Genomic DNA, 27,317 nt, shown 5'->3' with positions numbered 1-27,317 from the left:
ATTATACCAGGGTCAAAAAAATAAAAATAAAAAATCCCCCAATTATTTAATTAAATGTTTTAATTTATCAATGAAATTTAAATTGAAAAAAAAATATTTGATTAAAATAATTATTTCCAAACATTCCTGATAGTTTTATCATATCATAATATAATTTTATAATACACTTTTAGGCATTGAGAAAACAATTTCTTAGGGGTCAAATGATGCCCCTTGATAAAATTATAGTGTCTGATTCTGCTTGACTAGTGAATTTAATAGATTGTTTTTTAAATGGTAGAAAGCACAGTGGCCGAAGGCTGATAAAAGTTAATATATTATTTATATAATATATATACACTATACATACTAATATATGTTTTTTAAATGGTAGAAAGCACAGTGGCCGAAGGCTGATAAAAGTTAATATATTATTTATATAATATATATACACTATACATATTAATATATGCTATTTTATATGTACTGTACATATATATATATATATATATATATAAAAATGTATATATATGAAGACTTCAGATGCAAAAGCCTCTAAGTGCCATCTGAAATTTGATGAAATATATTTAGGTTCAGTAATTTCACTTTTATGACAATTAATAGGTAATTTTCATTGCCATTAAAGTGAAATAACTGAACATAAACATACAAGCTTGATAAAAATGATAATTCTAGAAGAAAATTTCAGATGGCACTTAGAGGCTTTTGCATCTGAAGTCTTCATATATATATGATACAGATATAGATACATACACACACACTGTAATAATGATGCATATTGCTTTCTGAAATTGAGTGAACTAAAAAACAATTAAAGAACTAATTTTATACAATATTTACTCTAAATAACTAAACGTAAATGAAAGGCATCTATTGCGTGTTGACAAGACTGTCAGTAGCGTTTGGATATGTATTGACATTTCCATGTATTGCTATACCAATATATATAGATACACAGGCTGATCTATAAAAATAATATGCCAGAAAAAATATTAAATAATAAGTTTTTTTTATATATATATATATATATATATATATATATATATATATATATATAAATAAAGTAATAATTAAAGAGACTTGCATTTGTTCTAAAGAGACTTACATCTGTTTAAGAAGGCATCTATGTTTTTGTTCTTTCTCAGTGCGGGATGGTTCAGATCAAGGGCCAGAGCAGTTATTGAATCCTGCAGAAGAGAAGACAAAAAAAACACACTTAAGATATATAGGTCTTATTTAACTCATATACACACCAATTTCTGTTGCTACTATGGGCTTTCCTCTTTATTCACACAGCTAAAAATACACTATTTGAGGGAGTTCATAAAACTACTAAGCTCACTCTGACAGACAGTACTGTTGTGTCATTTATCTTTGGATCCAAATCCAAAAATGTTAGGGCTGTATAGCCACCTTTACAGTTAGAATTAAGTAACTATTATTCTTATAAATTACTTTAGGAAATGGATGATGTGAATGATATACTGAATGATCCTGGAAATGACCTTACATATCCCTCCAAACACACAAAATGACACTGCAGAGCTAAAAATACAAAGACACACACAAACCACCATCCCCCAAACATTCCCCACCCAAACACTTCCATTTGCTCGAGCCAACATCATAAACAAGTTGGCCCAACATAAAAGGTTAATAAGGGTGTATTGCTGCAGCTGGAAAAAGAAAAACAGCTAATCCAGGGCTCAACAGAAAGAACAGTTCAATCGCACGGGGCTAATGTGAGAGAGTTTCAGGCCAGTCGACGGAACTGCGCTATATCACCACATCTTACATTCGTTCACCATGTACACAAGCTTTCAAAGTCTGGGGTCAGTAAGACTTTATTTTTAAAAAGAAATTAATGCTTTTATTTAGCTAGGATACATTAAATTGATCAAAAGTGAGAGTAAAGACATTTATTATTTAATTTCATATAATTAAATATTTATATTAATTATATATTAATTATTCATTAATTATTATTGCTGCCTCGGTAAGCGCAAGAGGCTTTTTCCAAAAACATTAAAAAATCTTACCGACCCCAAACCTTTGAACGGTAGTGTACGTTATATACCTTGAAAACATTATTTCATTAATTATGTATTACATAAATTCTGCTTCCGTAACAAAAATCAGCACACTCACATACAAACCAAAAACACACACATGCACAATTAACAATGACAGAATCCTGTTTTCCCTGTTCCACGAGTCAGTCCCCAATAGTGTTCAAAAGTGCAAACACATACTCAAAGGAAGCTGGAGCCAGCTATCTCTCTCCTCAATTGAAGGATGTGACCTCAGCTTCCTGTATGACATTTCCCCTGGTAGCAACACAGCAGGACAATGAGTCTGTATCCAATTTAGATCATTAGTCATTATTAAAAAAAAGTGCCCATAGTTCAGTTGCATCACAAATATTACAATGAAACTAGAACACAGTGTTAAATGACTTCAGCGTCAGAATGAGTTAGTGATATTGACAATGACATCACAAAACTAAAATGGAGCTGCTTTGTCTGACAACCATGACTTGGAAGGGCATGGGATGGCAGATATGATATAACAAGCAGATGAGGTGGTGAGTGGATGTATTTAAGTAAACCTGCTGTAGAACAAACCATCTGGGATTTAGTTAGGTCTTTCCCTGGGCCTCCTATGGCCAGAGAATGATGCACACACACACACCAAAAATACACCCAATCACCTCCAGTGCTTGTTCAAAGATAGCTATCATTTTCCATTAATAAAACAGTTAAGCATAGAACGCTACCTAACCAGAGATTTATAAGGGTTTGTGTGTGTTTAAATATGTATGCATGAATATGTAAGCGCCAAGTTTATTTTAATTAATAATTTTAATTAGTTTGCACGCACACTGGCTGATACAGAAGGTTTTAGGTTCTGATGGCATTGAACAAATGTGCTTCAGTGAGATGAAGTGTCCAAAAACAGGGGGCTTATTAAGACAGCTTCCTTGTAATAAATGCACTGTAAGATTTTGATAGTGCTGCACTGTAAGGAATCATCCAGTGAAAGCAGGGTGCGCCAACTTTCAGTCTTGCTAAAAAATGCAGTGCTTGTCTGGAATGAGGGTTTTCTTCTGCAGAGGAGAATGCTGGGTAAAAGGTGAGAGAATTCACTCTTTGATGGAAATTGACAATAGGAGCACACATTCTAGTCATTCTCACCTAAAGCTTGCTCGACAAGTCCTCACATTTCACCCTAACCCAGTCATTGATTACACATGCATGGTGTCTTCACACTTCGTAAAGTTTCTTCCTGCTCTCTAATGATATGTGTGTATAATTGAAAAAAAGTGAAGCCTGATACTTTAGCTGCTGTATTTGGAGAAAATATTATCGTCAAAAGACAGCAACATTACTGTGGTCGTGTTGATAACATACTGATCAGAGATAAGACACAGGAACATTACCACAATCCTCTGGGACAAACATCCACTTATTTGTTTACACCCTCAACATGTAGTGCACTTTTGTTTAGTGTTGTACAACCTATATGTGTATGAAGAGCTTTCCGGTCTCTTCAATATCTTGCTGGGTGGTATATTATAGATTATATTATATTAACATTGTTTTGTAATATTTTGTAATAATGAACAAAATACAAGTAAACTTTTATAATTTAAATACCAAAAATGTAATATTAAAATTAAGCTTGATATTCTAGTAAAGTCTTTATTCTAAAATTAAGATTCTGCCCCACAGCTCTTTTCAAAATTCATGTACACGTGTAATCATCATATTCTGAACAAACATGCAATTGCATTCTAGAAATACTGGAGATACCAGCTCTTGCTATTACTGTACATTTTAGTCATTTTGGATTGAGTTGAATCAACTCATTATTATTGACAAAAATGTCATGAGAAAAATGTAGGCCAAGATGTTTATAATGTTTGTCAAATTCTAATAAAAAACAAAAATAAAAAAAAAACACTTTCCTTCTCACTGCAAAAGTGTTTTTCTTAAAAAGCAGTTTTTTTAATTTTTTTACTGTATTTACCTAATATTATCCAGAATTACTTTTGTTTTGGGCGGATATTATACTCAGTCAGGAGAAAGGTGGTGATGATTCCCTGCTTTCGGGGGGCCCACGATTTCAGCCGAGGGGGGACCCGGGACGTGATTTCAACAACCTGCACTGGGGCCTGGATACACTACGGCCTGTGAATAATTATTCTAAATAAGGTGTTTACATGATCCAAATGTCAGCAGCAGTCTCGTTTGTTCTTTTTGTTTGTTTGTTTGTTTGTTTGTTTTTATAAACAACAGTAGGCTATATGTTATGGCAATCAAAATGTGTTTGTAGAATCAGAATATGACCAAATTAAGATATCACAGTTTGTAAACGCAATGTCATGACACTTCCACAGAACAGCAAAATCTCCCATGCCCTATGTAGATATGGCAGTTACAATGTGTACAAAAAAAACTTTTGCTTTTGTATAGCATCCCATTATTCTATAACCTTACCAGCAAACTCTCCAAATTCAAAGCTGATCGTTGGTCCTTGATGATTGACTCCAATTTTCTCACCCGAGTTTCTAGTCTCTTTCCTGCTCCGGTCGACATTGCGGCAGTTCGGTGTAATGAAGGTCCCGGTAGACATCAGATTGCGGACTTCAAACGCCCGAATCAAACTTGTCAGTACCTGCCGTACCTCAACGCGACGCTTTATAAAAGCTCACCGGTTCTGGATGAATGAGTTCTTTAGCCAACGACTTCATACATTGCATAAATATACTGAAAACAGTTGTCGTGTGTCCTTTCCTAGGATCCTAAATGACAGTGGCGTTCCGCGTGCTACTGCCAGCATATGAAATCAAAGGTTAGACCCAAGCGTTCAGGAAGCAAAGTGTTTCTCCCGCTCCGGTTCATGGGGAAAACCCTTCCGTCTACGGTCCGTGTTTTTTGCAGTATATGGTTTAAAATCACACACTATATATTCCTGACTCTATTATTAGTAGTAGTAGTAGTAGTAGATTAAGCAGAGGGGAGTAATGAGAACATGTAGCCTATGTAAATCTGAATGGCGTTTTTCTTTGTCGCAGCGCGTGTCCCTCCCCTGCGGTCACTGGAATTCTTTTGGATCTTATCTCAGCCATCGCTTTTACCAGCCAAACGTCACTCTCTAAATACGACCCGATATACTACACTAGATATATTTAGACGGTTACATGTATTTTTGACACCATGCGTAAAAGTGAGCTTATATTAGAGACGTCTTTCATGTGCGTTTCGTAAATGTACTGTGGTGTATTTCAGCACTGAAATTATGTGTAGCGATATGTCAAAACAGCAGTGACCCATCATGGGCTATTTAAATCTTCTTTTTTTAATGTTTTTTTTTTTTTAAGTAATCCTCTTTGTTAACTATTATATTAAGGGAAACTATTTACCCTATCTAATTCGTTTTTAGAGGCATTGTTTTAACCATATAAAATGTCATCCACTGATGTCAAATAGCCTTAAACTGAATCCATTCTCAATCATTTCTCACTCATGACTGTTAAAACCATGAGTGAAAGTAGCTGAGGCCGCCCTAAATAAAATCTGTGTATGACACACATATTAAAACCCATGCGGGCCCCTATTGACATGTTTGCTAATATTTTATTAACTTGTTACTCTCTGTATTAGCCCTATTAATGCTATGTCTACGAGGACTGGACACATTCATTATCGTGTTGTGTCAATGGAAAACAGCTGACACGGACTGACACAGCAGAAGATCATAGACACATGATGTCTTTTATCAGCCAACAGCCGTTGTTTATTCTGATAAAGAAAAAAAGACTCAGATTCAAAATCAGTCTGAGTCTGAGACTGAAGGGTAATTTTGTCATGCATGTAACTATCTAGGTCTATATAGTAACCTACATATGTGGTCAAATGTATCTGGTTTTGTTCATGTAAATAATTAATTATGACTGAATATGATAGGTAGATGATATTCTTCTGGGAACACCCACCTCTGGCACAGAGTCTTAATGTGAGGATGGAATGAGGAAGTAGATTGTTGTAGCCTGTCTCAGAAAAAGTGTCCCCAGGGTTTAGCTAGCTTAATTATATTCTATGGACTAGACTAGAGAGCACTGCCATAATCAAGCATTAACTGACCTAAATCAGCTAAAGGAATCTTTATTTTTTACTGCTACTAAAATCTGTTTTACAATGATCTGCATTGTAGTAAAGTTTTGGTAATTGCGGGTGGGGGAGCCGCGAACGCTCAACACTGGCATCTGGTGGTCATATTGAATGAGTTCATATTTAAGCAAATATGAAAACGCTACTGGCAAATTTATTGTTAAAACACGTATCAGTCATCATATAATTTCTGGAGAAATTGTACAGTTCTTGGTAAGCCCACGTCCACTTAAATAAAAATCTCGTAAAATCTCGTTTCTCTGTTTTGTTTTGGGCTGGTTGTCATGACACCGTTTAACACATGAAGTGCGGGCAGAGAAGGAGCTACATTATAAAGTGAGTAAAATCATTGAACAAATAGAATATGATGATTATTAAACGTATCGAAGCATATATGATTACAGAAGCACGAATGTTTATTGAAATTTTTAATTGATGCTCAAAACATAAAATCTAAATGTCGGATGATAATTAACGATGATTTGATACTGAAGTTGATAGTTTGACCAAACTGAAACAAAATTATAGTTCTGTATTTCTGCTTTACAGTAACATACCATGTCATCCACTGTCTCGAATGCGTCTAACTACCCGTTAGTGGATAAACTCATCGAGGATGAAGCAGAGAGAGAGATTCTACTCTCTAAGCCAACATGTTTTATCATCATTGGAAAACCAGTGAGTTTTCAAATGCATAATTATTTCTCAATCATGAAAGTAAATATTTCTCAGTCAAAACAAATAACAGTGTTTAAACATATGATATAACAGTATTTCATTTAAATGTTTTGTGTTACATTGTGTGATTTTAATTTTAATTTTCAGGGTGTTGGCAAATCTACTCTAGCCAGAAAATTAGCCAAGACTTGGAATGGTATCCTCATTGATGGTAAATGATCAAGTGCCTCATTTAATTCCTCCATGCCATTACTACAAATGAACTTTCTGAATATTTGTATTTCTTCACCCTTTTAGATACAGATCTTCTCAACAGCCACATCAATAATGAAACTGAACAAGGTGTCCAGGTGTGTATCACTATTGTTTATTCATTTATTTTGATCATACTAGAAATAGTTGATTCCCTGCAAACAATTCTAGCGGTGTCAAAAAAACAATGTGTTTCAGCTCTTTAAGATTCTGGCTGAAGGGAAAGCTGTTCCAGAAGAGATGATGGTCCAGGTAATTGTTGACCGGCTAAAGTCGCCTGATGTAGAACACTACGGTAAGGATATGAAACAACTAAAATAACATAATTTAATAAATAATTGTTTTAAAATCTGTTAATATATATTTGTAATGACTTGTTTGAATGATGGTTGAGCAGGTTATGTCCTGGCCTGTTTGCCATCAATTTCAGAGGATTACCTAAAGATACAGGAGCAAATAGACCTGATTAAAAGCCTCGGAATGCCACCAGACTTCATCATCAACATCAAGGTTTTTCATAATCTTAATACTATCTATACTAATCTGAATTTTAAGATAAACACTATATTTCATACATTAGCAGACATACAATTTAATTATATTGTTTTTGATGTGCTGTTTTGCCATGTTTTTGCAATGCTGACATTGTGTGGTTATATTCACTTCTGTATACAGTGCCGGCCCGAGCCTTTTGGGGGCCCTAAGCAGAATTTGATTTGGGGGCCCCCTCCCACCACGCAGAGTCACCTGTGCTTGGCGATTATTGACACAATGTCACGCTATAATGTTACATTATAAATTAATACAATGAGGTTATGTATTAATACAAAATAAATACTTAATAAAAAATAGATACTTAAAGTTTTAACTTTTTCTTTACTCTTTTACTAACTCTTGGAAACTTCTGAAAACAAACTGTCACAAAACATATAAAAAAAATTATTTGCCAAATATCCTCCAACGTTTTGCAACACTTTGCAGTTTGAATGATGTCTTGTATGAAACATGACGGAGTATGTTTCCACTGTTCGATCACGCCCGCGACTCACACACACACACACACACACACACACACACACACAGCATATTCCAGCTTTGTAATCTTCCACTGTGATGTTTCCAAGCACATTTTTGCGCGTGTGAAGAGGATGATTTTTTCCGTCGATATTGGAACGTGAGTGAAGTACAAAGCCTATGATAAAGAATAGTTTACCATCCAAATCCATCGCGAATGTTGAAACATTTTGATTCTAATGAGAGAGATACGTGAGCACAACGCCGCTTACTTTCACTTTCGCTTAAAAATTTTTTGTTTTGGCTTGTTTATAGTTTTTTTTTTTAATTCTTGTTCTGTTCTGAATATCATTACATTTAAAGGATAAATCATTGATCAAATAAAATTTTTGTGACATGGCTTAACATTACCGTGACTTTGCGCACAAATTGTCTATGCACGCGAGGTTATGCGCATGACTCAAACACTGGCAGACACAGCAGCAGTTGTAGGCAGGTATATTGATCATGAAATCAGAATTTTCTTGTCTTGAATTATTAATCCTTTCATTCATATATGTCACTTGTTTAAGTTAATTAATATGTAAAAAAAAAAAAAACCCCGATTGGGGGCCCCCTGGTGGCGAGGGGGCCCCAAGCAGCCGCTTAGTTCGCTTATGCCTCGGGCCGGCCCTGTCTGTATAAACACATAAATGTGAAGTGATTGACATTGAATGTCTGTGTGCAGTGTGCAGACAGAGACCTGATCCACAGGCTATCAGGTGAGCGTCAACATCCGGAGACAGGCCGTGTGTTCCAGAAGGAGAAGTGGGACCCTGTGAAGAAACAGTCAGTCATAAAAAGCAGCAGCATAGAAGATGAGGAAGAGGAAGAAACAGACGATCTGGAGGAAGAGGTAATACTTAAGCAGTGTCCTAAATTATGTACTGTACACTATGCACTTACCATAGTGTATGGATTTTATATGGTTATTTTGTCATTCAACTTCGGAGTCTGATGGAGTCTGCATAAGGAAAGATGTGACAGTTGTGGATGAAGTGCATGAAGTCATGCACAGCAGTGCTTGAAGTGTCCAACATTCCATGTTTTTTTACTTCTTTTTGGTTAATTAGGTGCTTCCAGGTATTTGAAATTCACTTTTTCTTTTTGGAATTTTCAGGGTGAGCACACTACTCACACTATTTAAATGCTAAAAATGGCATAGAATAGTGCATAAGTATGTAAACTGGGATGCACCTTTAGAGCAGCGGTTCTCAACTGTTTAACTCGAAGGGTTTGGGTTAGGGTTAGGGTTTAGCCCCTCATATAGGCAAAAATATTTCTTCCAGTATTTCAGATTGTTTATTAACAAAAACTGGTATATTCATTAAAATAACCAACCACAATTAATGTTGTGATTCCAGAAGTTTCAAGAACGTCTCGGTCACGTATGTAACCCTCGTTCCCTGAGTACGGAATGGAGACGTTACGTCAGTGATGACGAATGGGGTTTCGCTTAGAAAGCCTATCACCTTCGAGTATATAAAACGAGTCAATGGCAATGAAATGCCATGGGTCTGCGGAATTTGCATAGCGTAACTCCGCCCCACCTCGTGGGTATATAAGGAAGTACGCCGGCAACATGCAGATATGTTTCTTCGCTGAGGAGTCGAGACTGAACTCAGGCGATTCCAGCGGTACAGCGGAAGTGGCAGGGAGACGTAACGTCTCCGTTCCCTACTCAGGGAACGAGGGTTACATATACGTAACAGAGACGTTCCCTTTTGTGGTCACTACGAGTTACATCAGTGACGACGAATGGGGTCCCCAGTCTAATCACGCCACCTCGGCTGTCTTCCAGTGCCCTGCGCAAGTCTGAGCTCCCTGTCGTGAGACTAGCACGGACGAAGGAGTCCTACTTAACACAGGAATACCAAGGTACACTGGGAAGCATATCTCAGTGGAAATATGCAATTATGCCCAGCCCGAGGGGGGGACTTGGAATACACATATGACCCGGAGGGGCTGCATATGGAGTATCACTGGGGTGTCCAGCCGCTGGTGGAATATTTCAACCCCAGGGGTGGCAAGGTGGCTTGGGCACATATCCAGGCCGGGGTCTCAGGATCACATGAGAGTTAGCCGGCCCGAATTCCAGGCACGCTTCGTCAACCGAAAATGCCTGCAAGTCCCCTACCCTCTTGATGGAGGCCAATGCAACCAGGAGCACTGTCTTAATTGACAGGAACTTAACCCTCTGGGGTCTAAGGTGTTTTTGGGGTCCTTGAGATGTTCTGACATGCCCTGACATTTGTGCTTTTTTCAGTTGCTTATAAACATGTTAATGGCAAAGGTGTAAGTAAGTAAGTAAAAAAAAAAAAAAAATTAAAGTTTCTGAAATAAGGCCACAAAACACATACTAAATATGTGTCCATAAGACTTCTGAATAATGCATTTTGTCGCCTAGAGTTTTTTCTTCAAAATGATGAGAAAATCATCCTGCCTAATCATTCACATAAAACAATACATTGATTTAAATTTTGTAAGACACTTTTTGTTTGGAAAGGCAATATGCGGGTGGGCGTAAACGATCCAACACCATCATGAATATTGAGTGGTTCACACCTGAGAAGTTCACACCCATAATTAGCCTTTCATTCAGGTGTGTCACTGAGCCACAAGAAAGAATGCAAGGACAAAAAAATATATATATATATATATATATATATATAATTGGTTCACAGTTGGAAACACAGTTGTTGTTTTTTTTTTACAAATTGTGCTTGCAAATTGTATAATATCCAAGGTAAACATTTCTAGTAATAGTGCAGTTAATTGTTCTCACTGTATTTTCAGAAAGTTTTGGAATATATTATCTACCCAAATGTGTCACTAATAAAGCACAATACAAATAATTTAAAGAGAAGGCTTATATTAACCTTTTAAGATTTTGTTTACATCTATCCTTGTATATATATATTTTTGCTATTTTATTAAAAAGGTTATACAATTACAACAACAATTCAAATGTTAACAATATTTCCAGTCTAATCTTTCTTTGTAAAAACTAAAGTATACATTTTATCATACGTACATCTCTGTATAGCAATTAGAGTTTGGTAAAAGCTGTTCATTCATTCACACACAAAAACACGATTCATATTTAAATAGTATTTTTGCCAGCTGTAGCTACACAACAGCGCACATCTGTGTGTTCATTCATTCACACACAGAAACGCGATTCATATTTAAACAGTCTTTTTGCGTGTACAGACACTTGCGATTAGAACAAAGCAAATATTGTACTGACCTATTCCTCAGCCGGATCCGTCGCTCCTCGAAATGAAACTTCCAGCACTTCTGAGGTAAATTTTCCAGGATTATTATTAAGATAGTATTATTCCTCACAGCGTCGTAAAGTACACGAGTCTGAAAATGAACTCGCGGTGTGTGTTATCCAGCTGATGTGGGCGTTTCACAGGTTTGTATCGCCTCAGATAATTTGCGTTTGAATAGCGCGCGCTCTCCGTGGGCGGGGTCACATTAAAACTTAATGAGATGAGATGAGAACGACTGACATCTCTCTCTTTTCATACATATTACATAAACTGAGAATATTTGTTTTTTATAAAAATTACTTCATTTAAAAGAAGAGAATTCAAGCTTCATACCTGTGTGTCTGTATGCCTGTTTGACTGAGTATTCGCTGAGTTACAGTTCATTTTCGGACGCGTTTCAGAATGGACTACACTTACAGAGAATAAGCAGAACTCGCATCATGTTTATTTTTCTTTATTTGGCAAAAAGCACAACACTTTGTTTTTATTGTGAGTATACACAAAAAAAAAAAGCACACTTAACAGGATCGATTGATGTATGAAACTTGTTTGTAAGATCAAAGTCAACAGAGTATTTTGAGTCTCTCTTGCACTGATAAGAAAAAAAGCGAGCCTATCGCGCCGGCGTGATAGCCGACCTCAGGGGGTTAAGCTCCACTGATTGCAGAGACTCAAAGGGAGCACTCTGCAGGGCAGTTAAAACCACTGAGAGGTCCCAAGAGGGCACGAGGGGAGGACGAGGAGGATTCAGTCTCCTCGCTCGCCTTAGGAACCTCATGATCAGGTCGTGCTTTCCCAGAGACTTACCATCACCTGCATCGTGATTGTGTGCAATGGCGGCAACATACACTTTCAGGGTGGAGGGAGACAGCCTTCGCTCCAACCCTTCTTGCAGGAAGGAAAGCACGACACTGATCGGGCATTTCGTGGGTTCTTGATGTTTAGAAGAACACCAGTTGACGAAGAGGTTCCACTTCAATGCATAGGCATATCTCGTGGACGATGCTCTAGCGGACCGCTGGTGGTAGGGTAGTCAAACCTGCCTCGTCCCGTCCAGGAGCCACACGTGGAGGTTCCAAAGATCGGGACGAGGGTGCCATAGGGTGCCCCGTCCCTGAGAAAGCAGGTCCTTCCTCAGAGGGATTGGCCAGGGAGGTGCTGTCGCGAGGAGTACTAGTTCTGGCAACCAGGTCCGGTTGTGCCAATACGGGGCAACCAAAATGACCTGCTCCTCGTCCTCCCTGATCTTGCGCAATGTCTGCGCAAGAAGGCTCACTGGGGGAAATGCATACTTGCGTAGGCCCCGCGACCAGCTGTGCGCCAGTGCATCCGTGCCGAGCGTGCCCTCGGTCAGGGAATAAAACAGGTCGCAATGGGACGAGCCGTGGGAGGCAAACAGATCTACCTGTGCGTCCCCGAACTGATCCCAAATCAGCTGAACCGTCTGGGGATGGAGTCTCCATTCTCCAGGGAGAGGCCGAAGCCGAGACAGCTTGTCGGCCGCAAGGTTCAGGTCTCCCGGAATATAAATGGCTCGAAGCGACCTCAGATGCTTCTGACTCCATAAGAGGAGGTGGCGAGCGAGTTGCGACATACGGCGGGAAACGTAGACCACCTTGATGGTTGATGTACGCTACTGTCGCGGTATTGTCTGATCGGACTAGTACGTGCTGACCCCTGAGCAACGCACGGAAGCAGCAACTCGAGGCAATTGACATGCCAAAGGTGCTGGGGTCCTGTCCAGGAGTCCGCGGCAGCATGTCCATTGCACATGGCGCCCCAGCCCGTGGTGGAGGCATCTGTTGATACAACAACATGCCGGGAAACTCGTTCTAAGGGCACTCCGGCCCGTAGAAAACTGAGGTTCGTCCAGAGGGTGAAGGTCTGACGGCAGGCCGGAGTCACTGGGACTCGGAGCGTGACGTGATGCCATGCCCACCTCGGGACTCGATCGCGAAGCCAAAGCTGAAGCGGTCTCATATGAAGCAATCCGAGCGGTGTTACTGCGGCTGCGGATGCCACAGGAGCCTCTGAAATAGTTTCAGTGGAACCGCACTCTTGCCCTCGAACTGACGAAGGCAAGTCAGCAGTGACTGCGCGTAGTGTTGTTTTTGGCGGCCTGTTTTAATTTTAGTTTTAGTCTAGTCTTTGTGTCAAGCTGTCGTTTTAGTTTTTATTAGTTTTAGTCACGTTCATACTCTTTTTAGTCTAGTCCAGTTTTAGTCGACGAAAACTGATGACATTTTAGTCTAGTTTTAGTCAACGAAAACTGATGACATTTTAGTCTAGTTTTAGTCGACGAAAACTGATGACATTTAAGTCTAGTTTTAGTCAATGAAAATTGTATTTTAGTCTCTTTTTAGTAATGCAATTCTATTTAACCCAGTCAATATAGAATTTCAAACAAGGTTATCTTATTATATTTAGTATATTTAGGGGTTTTACGTGGCAGTTTTTTTTTTTTTTTTTTTACCACCGCGGTAATGGACCAACTACCGGCGGTGGTTGGGGGGTTAATAAAAAATAAAAATAAACTCGTTTTATATTTCCACACAAAGACGCGTGATATATAGCCTATACTCTGCGCTCTGAGAGGGATGTGGGACACGAGCAGCATCGATCTCTTCATGATATCTTCGTGTTTTCTACTTGATGTGAATTGGTCTGAAGAGCGAATTTTATCCTCCACAAGGGCGAGATATTTAGGCTATGTTTGAGATTGCGCTGCCAGAGAAAGTGAAACTAAAAATCACCCGCGCGTGTGAAACGCGCTTTACAACTAAACTTGACGCGACCTATGTCTAATATATAACAAGCACAAACTGTGTTAAAAAGAATTTGACATACAAGTACAAATGTAGGCTATCTGTCCTACAGCGTTTTTCTACTTTACCACAGTAAAGAATACGAATATAATAGGCCTAATTAAAAGCGAGCCAATGAAGAAACGTTTATAATCCCTTTAGAAAATGGGTGAGACGTGAGTGAAGATTTGGGAAAAGAAACAAGAGATTCCATGCAGGGATGAGTCACGATTTTTGGATATTCGATTAGTTTATTTAATTATAGAATATCGAATAGGTTGTGCGACTATTCTCTAAAATAAAATCTCCATGTTCTGGTGCTGATGCGGTGACGCGTTCATGTAACCGCGGGTGACGCTGCCAATAACGCACATAACAGCTGTCACAAAGAACCGGCAAAAGTAATGATTATGAATGTGTCAAATATATCAATGAGACATTTTAATAGAATAACTAGAGTAATATTGTTAAATTCGCTGATAATCGGGTGACCAGATCGCAAACCAGAATTTAAACCCGACAAAGCTATGGGCACGCACAACTCTCTCATTCGTCGTGACGTTATAACATTTCGTCTCGTCTCGTTTTGGTCAACGAAAATGAAGAGACATTTTAGCATAGTTTTTATTTTGTAAACCACATTTAGTCTCGTTTTTATTCGTCAACGATATTGCATTATACATGTATTTTAGTCATCGTCACATTACCAGCATTTACGTCTCGTCTCGTCTCGTTTCGTTTTCGTCAGGTGATAACGGTTCGTTGACGACAATATTTCGTCATAATTTTCGTTGACGAAAGCAACACTAACTGCGCGCGCTCGCTCATAAGCTGCGCACACATGGCGACCGAGTCGATCTCCATACCGAGAAAAGAGATCCTCTGCACGGGGCAGAGTTTGCTCTTCTCCCAGTTGACCCGAAGGCCCAGACGAGCTAGGTGCCGGAGCAATAGGTCCCTGTGTTCGCAAACCTGGTCTCGAGAGTGAGCTAGGATCAGCCAGTTGTCGAGATAGTTCAGGATGCGAACCCCGTGTTCCCGGAGGGGAACAAGGGCTGCTTCGACGACTTTCGTGAAGACGCGAGGAGACGGGGCTGTGGTATGCCCGCCCCTCGAAAGCAAACCGAAGAAACGGTCTGTGTCGGGGTAAAATGGAGACATGGAAGTAGGCGTCCTTCAGGTCGATCGCTGCAAACCAATCCTGCGGCCGCACACACTGGAGGATGCGTTTGGCCGTGAGCATCTTGCACGGCAGCCTGTGAAGGGAGCGGTTCAAGACGCGCAGGTCTAGGATTGGCCGTAACCCACCAGACTTTTTCGGTACAATGAAGTAGGGGCTGTAGAAGCCGGACCTCATTTCGGCTGGAGGGACAGTCTCGATCGCACCCTTCGCCAGTAGGGTGGCGACCTCCGCTCTCATGACAGGGGCATTGCCACCAACCATAGTGAAGCTGACTCCCCTGAAGCGGGGAGGAGACCGCGCGAACTGAATCGCGTAGCCGAGCCTGATGGTTCTCGCAACCCAGCCAGAGCTCTAGCCAGGCTCCCAGAAACTGTGCCAGCGGGGTCATTCGAACCACAGACGTACCGTCGGTGGTGCAGCGAGGCGGAATGACCGGCCCAGGCGTGGGTGGCATAGCCGTGTCCTGCCAGAGGAGGCCAGGGGAGGACCAGCGTCCCACGGGGGCGTGCTCTGGCAGGGGTCTGGCGACAGAGGGGGATGAGAGGGGCGTGGCCCGTGGGCGGCGCATACTGTCATCCGAGAACTCTGTGACAGAGGGGGACGATAGTGGCGGGACCCGTGGGTGGCGCGCACTATCGTCCGAGAACTCTGTGTGCTCAGGGTTGGGGGAACCAGTTCTTTTTTTTTTTTTTTTTATCAATCTCTTTATTAAATTTTGAACATGAAATAAGAACAAACAAAGTTCCCCTTCACATACAAAAAATACAAAAACATAAACACCAAGAATCAACAAATATATATATATAAAAACAACATAGTAACAATGAGAAAAAAAAACGAAAAAAAACACATTAACTAATAGCTGTGAGTGACGGTCCAAGGACTACTGCCCAGTCATTTGCAGCAAAAAACGTGGGACACTATGTTTACTCAGGATTGTCTGGGAAGGTCAACTTCCCAACATATTCAAAAAAGGGATCCCACGTCTTTGAAAATTTAGCCTGGGAGCCCCTTAACCAGTTCTTTCTTTAACCACATTAGGGTACTGCTCGTCGTTGGACGACGAGCGCACAGGGTCGGGTGGCGGGGACCACTCGAGCCCAATGGCCGCCGGCTGCCCGGGAAAGCATGGCCGTCATCTCGGGATCTGACTCGGGCAATGCTGGAACAGGTGGCAGCACAGCCGAATCGTCACTTCCCGAGGACTCCTGCCCACCTTGTGATGCTGCGATAGACATTGCATCCTCTTCTGGAGCGCCGAAAGAGACACGTAGAGGGACCAGCGGTCTCAATCGGAACACTCTCGGGTAACAATGCTGGAGAGGGGGGTGTGGACCGCGGACGAATCGACTGTGTTTTGTTCCACACCATCACCCTCAGGTCACCCTGGCCACCAGCCGAAGTACAGCCCGTAGATCGGGGTGTGGATGAGGGGACTCTCGCTCGAATGAGTTCACTGGGTCTCGACCGTAGCGTTGCGATGGTCCACAAGCGCTGCTTTAGCATGATCAATGCCCAAACACACAAAGCAGCGATTGTGCCCATCAGAATTGGATACATTGCGACCGCAACCAGAAGTGCACGGGCGAGGCATCTTTAAAAAGACGTGCCGCGTGCAAGCTCTTTTTGTGAGAGGAAAACTCTGCGGATGTTGAAGCGACCAGGGAGAAACACACTTACTGGCAGATCACTGCACAGATCAGCAGGCAATGTGCACTCGCTGGAGATCGCCGTCACACCAACCGGAGAGTCGCTCGTCTCGAAGGATAGGAGCGAAAAGAGTAAACTCAGGATTTTGGCTTATTGGAGTGAAGAAAAGCTCTCGGCTCCAAAGCGAAAACATATCTGCATGTTGCCGGTGTACTTCCTTATATACCCACGAGGTGGGGCGGAGTTACGTTATGCAAATTCCGCAGACCCATGGCATTTCATTGCCATTGGCTCGTTTTACATACTCGAAGGTGATAGGCTTTCTAAGCGAAACCCCATTCGTCGTCACTGACGTAACTCGTAGTGACCACGAAAGGGAACTCTATGTTCTGCAATAAAAACAATAGTTGTTGAGTAATATATAATATATCATTGCAGTTTTTTATTACATTTTCCTTTCATTTTTTAGCATTTATGAAGTTAGATTATTTTATTACATAATCATAAATCATTAAATAGATTTAAATATTATTTTATTTATAATTTTAAGTTATCGGGCGGCCCTTTTTGTTTTTGTAAATTTGCTACGGCCCCCTGATTGAGAACCACTGACAAAAGTGACAGGAATAACAATAGTGGAAATTGAGTTTATACAGTTTATTATTGCCGTTATGTATTTCCTAGACACTTTACCAAAGCACTGTTTAAATTATATTTACAGTAAGTTGTTTCAAAAGTTACTACTTCATGTTTCATGGATGCATTCAGAATTGACCAGTTTTGAAAGTCTAATGCACAAATGGCTTAATGCAATTAAAAAATGTGTGTTTAAGATGGAAGAGATAGAGCTACAGAAAGACATGATCACACAACTAGTAAGAGTGATCGAGAATTACCCAGAGAATGCCAAGAGCAGGATCATGCGCTATAAGGACACCATCCTCAGGCCTCTAGAGGTAATGGCACCTATTACACACACCTGAATACACACTATTATTGAAACAAAGAGCAGTTATACTTATGCTTGATGTCTAGGATTACATGGCAGACCATAATCCCCCATATTTATTTGAGCTGGATGGAAACAAGGATCCAGAGGAGCTCTTTGAGGTGGGTGCCCTCCAACAAGCTCTGTTCACAAGCTCACACCAGGGATAATAACTATTATGATAATTATAAGGTTTTAATAACTGCTATAATTCTATTAGAATAATGTAGTTCACACCACCACTATAACGATAATAATACAGGGCAACAATATCGTTGGAATAATTTTTTTCCAGCTGATGAATTATAAAAACATTGACAGCCAATCAGAATCCATCCTTCTTTAAAGACCATGAGCATCTAAAGCGCCAGCTACGAAATAATTGCTGCTTACAATAAACAGATCGTTATAGTGACATTATATACCTGTAAAATGTAATAATAGTGAACTTTCCAATTGCCTGTGCACAGTCCGTAATGTCTCGTTTGGAGTCCATGGCTGTGAGGTGTCCAGCTGTCCCTGTGCGTTTGATGCCGACAGAGGACCCAGAGCTTGCTGATCAGATGGACATGGTCAGATACTGCAAACACACACCTATATAAAGTGACCTACATTTTACATGCCTCTTCACCATGCCTGTTTTTGTAGGAGGAGCTGTTTCGGACTCTGTCTTCCTGTAGGAATGTCGCACCAGGCTTTCATTGGCGAAGGAGTCGATGGTCCTGTAACTGCCCTGTGGCACTCAAAGAGGGCAGGATGGTCAAGGGTGTACCAGAATTCGCCGTTGGGTTAGTGAAAACAAATTTATTATACATTAAAATACTTCAGTGTGAGGGGCCACATTTTCTCTTTTCTCCCCATCAGCTTCATGGATAAGATCTACATCCTGTCGTCTCAAAATGCCTTGCAGAAGTTCACGGCGAACCCTCGTTGCTACCTGCTGCCACCCATGCCACATTTGCCTTGCAGGGTGTCCGTGATCGGCCCACGATGCACAGGAAAGAGCACAATTTGTGCACTGCTAGCAGAGTATTGTGGGGCTGTAGTGGTAGATGTTGAGGCACTGATGGAGCGTACACGGAGTATGTTCACACAAGACATGTTGGACAAAGTCCATCACGACGCCACCCTCGCAGGCCTGGAGAAGGTCAGAGCCAAGATGCAGCATGAGGCTACAGATGCATCAGGTTTGAAAGGTTATGAGGATGCCAAATTGGTAAACCTACCAAACAATAAGCTCCATGGCATGATAGAATTAACTTTTAATGCATTCTGGGACACCTTTGAGATGTTATTTTTTTTCATTTTTGTAGGTAATGTGACAACCAATGAGGGAGAGTCTGATGAAACTAAAACTTACTCAGGTGAGGTCAATCCACAAACATGGACTTTAAACCCCCCTTAGTTTCACTGATAACAGTGTATGTTCTGTGCTTTAACATTTTCGTTAACTGTTATCGATCACATCATTTTTATATACACACATGAAATAAATGAAAATGGTACAAAGTTAAATAGTATTTCAGTGGTTACAGAGAGTGTTAAAGGGTATGGAGGGATATGGTGAAGGGAAAAAAAATTAGGCACATTTCATACACTATGGTAATTCAAAATGCTTTAAACAAAAAGGAATTAAAATAATCACAAAATAAAAGCAAGGAAAATTAAAACAGTTATAAAAGGAATTAAAAGAGATATCAAGAGATGGAGGAAATTTAGTTGTCAATGCTTTTGCGTTCTCTCGCAACAATTTTGCGTTCACCCGGGAAACTTTGCGTTCCCTCCTAATTTTACAGTCTATGGTTCCCTCGTAAAAACGTTTTGTAAGCATTTGCAAAGTTTCTCAGAAGAATGCAAAACATTTGCAAGAGAACGCGAAAGCATTGACTTATTATTTTTCCTCCCATCTCATATTTTTTTACACCACCATGTCCCTTTAGGGGCTCCATCAACAATACATTGTATAGGTCAAAATTATAGATTTTTCTTTTATGCCAAAAATCAAAGTAAAGTAAAGATCTTGTTCCATGAAGATATTTTGTAAATTTCCTACCATAAATATATAAAACATTTATTTTTGAATGCAGCACAATCGTGAAAAAAAATAGACAACTTTAAAGACGATTTTCTCAATGTTTCGATTTTTTGCACCCTCAGATTCCAGATGTTCAAATAGTTGTATCTCGGCCAAATATTGTCCTATCATAAAAAAACAAACATCAATGCTTATTTACTCAGCTTCAAATCTCAATTTAAAAAAATTGACCCATGGTTTTGTGGTCCAGAGTCACATATGAAGATATTTTTACTGAAATCTGAGAGATTTCTGTCCCTCCATTGACAGTCTGCGCAAAAAAAGTTGCCATTGCAACTAACAGAAATAAATTAACTTTAAGATGAAGTACAAATTATTCAAACAGAAATAAAAATAAAGATAAATAGAAATATTTAAAGAAAATCAAAAACTAATAAAAATAACAAAAGCAATAATAGCAAAACTATTGAAATGAAAACTGAAAATATAATCCAATCCAAAATATGAATAAATACTTTAATAGTATATAAATAATACTAAAATAACACTGAGGGCCCTATTTTAACGATCTGAAACGCAAGTGTCAAGCGCAAAGCGCAAGTAACTTTGTGGGCGGGTCTCGGCGCTGTTGCTATTTTCCCGGCGGGATAAATGACTCTTGCGCCAGGCGCAAATCTAAAATGGGTTGGTCTGAAGTAGCTTCATTATTCATAGGTGTGGTTTGGGCGTAACGTGAAATAAACCAATCAGAGCGTCATCTCACATTCCCTTTAAGAGCAGATGCGCGTTTTCCATAGCGGATTGCTATTGTAACGGCGGATTTGCCAGGCGCGCGTCAGGAGCGGTTCACAGCCAAGGAGAGCAACGCTCTCGTCACGACCGTAAAAGAGAGAAGTTACATTGAATGGAGAAACCCACCCAAATTAACTTCGGTTAAACAGGCGTATGATAATTTGGGTAAATGTGTAAGCTAGATGTATGCTTTTATAATAAATTGTCTATCTATCTATCTATCTATCTATCTATCTATCGTAATAATGTATGATTTGCAAAAATGAAAACTGCTGCTTCTGTGTAGATGAGAGAATCAAAGTGTATGCGCGTTGTGCACACGCTACATTGATTATGGCCAAGCATGCGCCCTTAAAATAGCATATGAATAACATGCGCAACGCGCCACTGACTTTGAACTATTTTTTCCTGGTTAGTGGCGCAATTGTTTTCTAAACCTGCAAAATAGCATGAAGGAACGTTTGCGCCGGAACACGCCTCCTCTTTGCGCTGAACCGCCCCCGGGAGCGCAAGTGTATTTCCTAACTTACCGACGTGCTTCTGTGGAGGGAAAAGTCCGCTTTGCGCGGGTGCAAAATAGGAATGATACATGCGTCGGTGTACAAAGTCACTTGCGCTGGGTGCAAGATAGGGCCCTGAATGTGTAATGTGTCATTTTACAGCAATAGAGGTGACAGAAGATCATCCAGATGTTCAAGCTCTTGTGGAAGAAGCTATGAAGGAAGCAGCAGAGTCTCCAGTCACAGCTTCACGGGAGCTCTATTTGGAGGCCCTGGAGAAGCACATCAGAGAGGTAGACTGCTGTGCTGCCACCCTCAGCTCTCATACATCATACAACATTATTTGTGTTTTAAGAGTGCCTGTGGGTTGTCAGATTGAGGCTGAAGATGTGGATGCTGAATATAAAAGAGGATGGATACTGGACAACATTCCCAGCAGTAGATCACAGCTGATCACCATTGAGGAACTACATGGTGCTATAACACCTGAAGTCCTATTCTGTCTGCAAGACAATGGTGGAGAGGGTGAGAGAAAGACATGTATTGGCATGTATACTAAATAACCAAACTTTTTTGGTAATTTTTTAGTCCTGATTTTGACATCAAATGATACAGCCTATGCTTGTTTAGGCCATGAAGTCCAATTGATTGTTCAATTATCACCCCGCAAGAACAATTACAGTGATTTACAACTATAGAACAAAAAGAGTTAAATAAACTTATCACTTCATCTAAAACAACAACATGTTTATTTGATCCTATACCAACTAAACTACTGAAAGAAGTGTTACCTGTAGTGGAAGAGCCTCTCCTCAATATTATTAACTCGTCTTTATCTTTAGGTCATGTTCCAAGAACATTTAAACTGGCAGTTATAAAACCTCTCATTAAGAAACCACAATTAGATCATAATAATCTAGCAAATTATAGACCCATTTCAAATCTTCCATTTATGTCTAAAATATTAGAAAAAGTGGTGTCTGCTCAACTGGGCTCTTTCTTGCAACAAAATGATATCTATGAAAAGTTTCAGTCTGGATTCAGACCGCATCATAGCACTGAAACTGCGCTCGTTAAAATCACAAATGATTTACTTTTAGCTTCTGACCAAGGCTGTATCTCAATACTAGTTTTACTTGATCTTAGTGCTGCGTTCGATACTATAGATCATACATTACTCTTAGATCGACTACAAAATTATACTGGTGTTCAAGGACAAGCACTAAGCTGGTTCAAATCATACCTATCTGACCGCTACCATTTTGTCTATTTAAATGGAGAAAAATCGATCATAACTCCAGTAAACTATGGAGTGCCGCAGGGATCTGTATTAGGCCCTCTGTTATTTTCCATATATATGATGCCACTTGGAAATATTATAAGGAAACATGGAATTAGTTTCCATTGTTATGCTGATGACACTCAAATATATATTTCATCACGGCCGGATGAAAACGCAAAATTTTCCTAATTGACAGAGTGTGTTAAAGATATAAAAGATTGGATGACGCGTAATTTTCTTTTATTAAATCCAGACAAGACAGAGGTAATACTTATCGGTTCAAAAAAACGCCCACAAAACCTCGCACAATACAACTTTAACATCATAGGATGTCCTGTTACTTTATCCTCTACAGTAAAAGACCTGGGTGTTATACCCGATTGCAACCTGTCTTTTGAAAATCATATTTCATATGTTACAAAAACAGCCTTTTTCCACCTTAGAAACATTGCTAAGCTACGTAATATGCTATCAGTTTCTGATGCAGAAAAGTTAGTTCATGCATTCATGACCTCGAGACTGGATTACTGTAATGCTTTATTAGCTGGTTGTCCTGCATCCTCAATAAACAAGCTACAGTTAGTCCAAAATGCCGCCGCTAGAGTTCTTACGAGATCAAGAAAATATGATCATATAACACCGATTTTATCATCACTGCATTGGTTACCTATAAAGTTCCGTATTAATTACAAGGTATTGCTTGCTACTGACTTATAAAGCCCTAAACGGCTTAGCTCCAGTCTATTTAACGGATCTTCTATCACCATATAATCCATCGCGCTCTTTAAGATCACGAAATTCAAGGCTTTTGGTCATACCTAGGATATCCAGAACCACCAATACAAAGGAGGGAGAGCATTTTCACATTTGGCTCCAAAACTCTGGAATAGTCTTCCTGATACTGTTCGTTGCTCAGACTCGCTCTCCCAGTTTAAAACTAGATTAAAGTCGCATCTCTTCAGCCAGGCATTCATATAATCCTACAGATCAAACTACAATCTGTCCTCTAGCTCATAAATGCCAGAGGAGAACTGGCCCCCGACTGAGCCTGGGTTCTCCCAAGGTTTTTTTCTCCATTAGGTCACCTGATGGAGTTTTAGGACACCATTAGGTCACTTGATGGAGTTTTTCGGTTCCTTGCCACTGTTGCCTTTGGCTTGCTCAGTTGGGGATATTTTGGGGATATTTAATCTAATTTTATCAATCAATAAATTCCTCTTGAAACAAACTTTGTTGTATTATTTTAATTTTATACTGTGAAGCTGCTTTGATACAATCTGTATTGTGAAAAGCGCTATACAAATAAACTTGACTTGACTTGACTTGATTGTGATGGTCACTGGTCACTTGTTGTTGTTTATTGAAGGAAGGACTGTACTAACCAGGATGTATGAACAGAATAAAGAAGAGGTGGATCGAGCTGTGCTGGCTCGCCTAAAGAAAGATAGGAAACTGCATAAGACACAAGACAATCATGAGACACTGTAAGTGCAGTTAATATAAGGGCCCAGTTTCAGAAAATATAAAGTGGGGATTCAAAGTTTGAAACCACTGGAGAAAATGCTTCTATTTTGTTTTTAATTAAAAATTATATTATCAGCATAATTTGAATCTTACTGACCCTAAACTTTTGAACATTAGTGTCAGATGTTTGGATCTTGCATCTAAAAAGATCTCAAAAACCTGTGGAGAAAAATCAAACACATTGTTGATTTTCATGGTTTCATGTTGGAAAGTGGTGGTTTACGTATTTCAAAATGGAGGTGTGATTCGATTCTTTTTTTGTTGTTGTTGCTGTAGGAAACCTACTGAAGCCTCAAACAAAGATTCACAGCCTACTGACACCCAGCCAAAACTCGAGACATTGATTGAGGAGTCAGGTAGTACTCTTTCACATCATTGCACTGCTGTGCATTAACATAATGTTGAACTCTGCTCAACCTTACAGTATTGCCAGTGGTCTTAGGTCTTAAAGGTATGAATACTATGTGTTAAAATATGTTTTGATAAATAATTGATATGTATTTACAGAGAGTTCTGATAAGTCTGATGATGAAGTCAAAAGTTTAAATGATGAAGGTTTGTAGTCTTATTATATATCTGAATATTTTTCCTTCAACTCTTACTTTTCCTTTACTTGAGTGTCAGTAATGGTTTCATGACTTCTTCTGCAAGGTATATATTTTTGCATATTTGCATATGTCTGGGTGTACAGAGGTGGTACTTCCAACGGTGTGGGAAAATGGTTATCCTGACGGCCCAGAGATGGATGCCTTTAGTGTTCAGCTGAAGCAGTTTGTGGTAGATTGGGAAAACATGGAGCACACCATCACCTGCAGCTATGTAATACTGGACATTACCAACAAAACACCTCAGGACATCCTCCAAGAGATGATTTACCATATGGAGAGTACGTGGAGTAGACTGTCTGTCTGTTTCATGCTCTCTAAATTAGCGGTCACACCCTCTCATTCACTATATCCTTTCTGTTCTGTCTTTCCTTCTCTAAATTTCTCTCTTAGAGCCATTTAAGTACACAGCTAGGAGGATATCTAGTGCAGACCTGAAGGAGGAGGAAGAGGCTATGAATGCGCTGGCACAGGTTGAGAAACAAGATGATGTTGATGAAGAGGAGGAACAAGAATCAGAGGTTACACATCAATAATCCAGCACTGAACACGAATGAAGCATGAAATCAAAACTGAACCCATTTACTACCTTAATACACATTTCTGGTCTTATTGTAAATGTATTAATTTTTTTTTATCACTGAATATCCTGTTACACTTACAAATATACATATTACAGCAGTAAAATGGTTTGTGAATATCATTTCATGTTGATTACAGCATTAGGAGCTGTTCACACAGGACACGTTCTTGCATTCAAAAACAACTAGGTGCAGAATTGCTGAATAGAATGGAATAAAATAGAAAACAGGTGTCTCAAACATGAAACTCATGTTGTAAGACAAATTGCAGCAGTCAGAGACATCTATACAGAGCATATTTACTTCCGAAACGTCTTTAGCTGCTTCTCCACTGTTGGGCCAAACCTTTCTCATTGCTTAACCATTCCATTCCGTGCCGATCCGGCCCAGCCGGTATGGATATGGTTTCATTTTCAACCGTGAGGCTGATGACAGAGCTCTTTGGAATGTAATACAAATGCATCAGTCATTGCTTTGGTATCTCATACAATTTCCAGACTGTATGAGATGTAAATAGCCAGCCAATCCTGAGTAGCGATGTCACTACACGGATTCTACCAGCACGGCTCATCACAGAATTCAGTTTGTAATTTTGCTGTGTCAAACCAAGCTTAAGTGGAAATGTAACCGTTCCGTGTCATTCTTAGAACCATTCGGCCCGACGGTGGAAAAACGGGTTTTGTCCGCCGAATCCCTTTTTAAAATATTTACTTGAAGTACCCCCTTAGATATCAAGTTATATTAACTTGATATCTAAGGGGGTACTTCAAGTAAATATTCAATAATGTATTCAATAATATTCAATAATGTAATGTAATTCATTACATGTTCATGGTTCTCTGATGTTGATTAATGGTTGCAAGACATGCATGTAAATAAATATTTACAATAATAATAATAATAATTTTATTTTAATTGTTTTTAAAATGAATGATTTCAATTTAATTAAATATTATCTAAACCCCAATTTGGGAAACCCTGACTTATAAAAAAATAGAGCAGACCGATGTAAGAACACTTACTCTGTGTGAACAACCTGTTACTGATTATTAGAATATCATACCACTCTTTTGTTTATGATGGTCTCAGGAGGAAGTCAGCTTTAAGAGGCAGCTGGGAGACACCAAGCATTTTTGTCCAGTGGTGCTGAAGGAGAGGGGTACGCTACAACCTTGTCTGGACGAATATGCTGCCAAGTACAGAGACAAAGTCTATTATTTCTCCAGCACGGAGGCACAAGAAAAGTTCCTGCAGAACCCTGAACTCTACATATCTAACACACAACCATTAAAGGTATTTTTTATGATAAAAAAAAAAAAAACACTAAAAAAACTGTTTAATACACAGTCATTATAGTGATTCAGTCAACAGACCTTACTCAGGTGTCATATATATTTTTACAGGATAAATTCATCACATATATTTATGTAATAGGATAAGTTATACCTGTTTTATGTAGGATAAGTTATAAAAACACACGTTGGAAAGTGACAACAAATCATCTTCTGCATCTGTGAAAACAAATAGAAAATGACAAATATGTACAATATGTGGCAAACAATGTACATATAACACAAAGCTCTGCTTGTATGCAACTAGCCACCTGCGCTGCGTGTCTTCATGCTTGGAGTGAGGGGCTCTGGAAAGACCACCAATGGGAAGTGGCTTGCAGAGCAGTTGGGAGTTTTCCACATCCAGTTCCGAGAGCGGCTACAGGAGCTGATCCTACGGAAGACCCAGAAACATGTGTCATATGCAGATGATTCTGAACCCCCTGAGGAACCTCCAGAGGAGCTTCAGGGCTTGCTGGAGGCTCAGGCCCAGGGTCAGAGCGCTGAATCCCCTCCAGACCAGGAGGACAAGACCAGTCATGAGTATACTGCATCTGATAATCCTGACACAAATGTAAGGGGACTGTAAAGGCAAGACGTTTGAATTT

The 27,317-nt window shown here is 39.6% G+C and overlaps 2 protein-coding genes and 2 long non-coding RNA genes across 8 annotated transcripts in view; 2 read left to right on the top strand and 2 right to left on the bottom strand.

Moving 5' to 3' along the window:
• Nucleotides 1-5,106, bottom strand: part of rock2b (rho-associated, coiled-coil containing protein kinase 2b) — a gene marked incomplete at its 3' end in the record, with an annotated part of 31,770 nt that extends 26,664 nt beyond the window's left edge. For 2 of the 4 annotated variants that reach the window (XM_082146958.1, XM_082146959.1), the window contains exons 1-2: nucleotides 4,500-5,105; nucleotides 1,106-1,187 (exon numbers count right to left, since the gene is read on the bottom strand). In XM_082146958.1, the coding sequence (XP_082003084.1) occupies nucleotides 1,106-1,187; nucleotides 4,500-4,598 (181 nt within the window). In that variant the 5' untranslated portion in view covers nucleotides 4,599-5,105. Of the gene's footprint in view, nucleotides 1-1,105; nucleotides 1,188-4,499 lie in introns of all 4 variants that reach the window. The other 2 variants (XM_082146957.1, XM_082146960.1) reach the window with 2 other exon arrangements.
• Nucleotides 1-27,317, top strand: part of ak9 (adenylate kinase 9) — a 41,530-nt gene that overhangs the window by 4,860 nt on the left and 9,353 nt on the right. The window contains exons 3-24 of the mRNA XM_082146954.1: nucleotides 6,481-6,509; nucleotides 6,723-6,851; nucleotides 6,999-7,062; nucleotides 7,149-7,201; nucleotides 7,302-7,398; nucleotides 7,501-7,613; nucleotides 8,845-9,012; nucleotides 17,905-18,027; nucleotides 18,107-18,181; nucleotides 18,530-18,631; nucleotides 18,708-18,847; nucleotides 18,924-19,246; nucleotides 19,373-19,423; nucleotides 21,549-21,679; nucleotides 21,761-21,911; nucleotides 24,035-24,152; nucleotides 24,469-24,548; nucleotides 24,700-24,747; nucleotides 24,884-25,078; nucleotides 25,191-25,318; nucleotides 26,468-26,671; nucleotides 26,978-27,283. Coding sequence (XP_082003080.1) covers nucleotides 6,732-6,851; nucleotides 6,999-7,062; nucleotides 7,149-7,201; nucleotides 7,302-7,398; nucleotides 7,501-7,613; nucleotides 8,845-9,012; nucleotides 17,905-18,027; nucleotides 18,107-18,181; nucleotides 18,530-18,631; nucleotides 18,708-18,847; nucleotides 18,924-19,246; nucleotides 19,373-19,423; nucleotides 21,549-21,679; nucleotides 21,761-21,911; nucleotides 24,035-24,152; nucleotides 24,469-24,548; nucleotides 24,700-24,747; nucleotides 24,884-25,078; nucleotides 25,191-25,318; nucleotides 26,468-26,671; nucleotides 26,978-27,283 — 2,790 coding nt within the window. The 5' untranslated portion in view covers nucleotides 6,481-6,509; nucleotides 6,723-6,731. The remainder of the gene's footprint in view (nucleotides 1-6,480; nucleotides 6,510-6,722; nucleotides 6,852-6,998; nucleotides 7,063-7,148; nucleotides 7,202-7,301; nucleotides 7,399-7,500; nucleotides 7,614-8,844; nucleotides 9,013-17,904; nucleotides 18,028-18,106; nucleotides 18,182-18,529; nucleotides 18,632-18,707; nucleotides 18,848-18,923; nucleotides 19,247-19,372; nucleotides 19,424-21,548; nucleotides 21,680-21,760; nucleotides 21,912-24,034; nucleotides 24,153-24,468; nucleotides 24,549-24,699; nucleotides 24,748-24,883; nucleotides 25,079-25,190; nucleotides 25,319-26,467; nucleotides 26,672-26,977; nucleotides 27,284-27,317) is intronic.
• Nucleotides 10,552-10,804, top strand: LOC309481886. Its single transcript, XR_014200137.1, has 2 exons — nucleotides 10,552-10,710; nucleotides 10,759-10,804. It is a non-coding gene; the product is annotated as an uncharacterized lncRNA (long non-coding RNA).
• LOC309481884 lies at nucleotides 24,030-27,076 on the bottom strand. 2 transcript variants are annotated; one of them, XR_014200135.1, is made up of 4 exons: nucleotides 26,982-27,076; nucleotides 26,825-26,889; nucleotides 26,442-26,567; nucleotides 24,030-24,102 (listed from the first exon to the last, which is right to left on the bottom strand). It is a non-coding gene; the product is annotated as an uncharacterized lncRNA (long non-coding RNA). The 2 variants fall into 2 exon arrangements; XR_014200136.1 differs by lacking the exon at nucleotides 24,030-24,102 and adding an exon at nucleotides 24,291-24,351.

This window comes from Leuciscus leuciscus (genome assembly GCF_965113295.1).
Source record: "Leuciscus leuciscus genome assembly, chromosome: 19".
Lineage (NCBI taxonomy): Eukaryota > Metazoa > Chordata > Actinopteri > Cypriniformes > Leuciscidae > Leuciscus > Leuciscus leuciscus.
This window is presented reverse-complemented; position numbering and strand designations above follow the sequence as displayed.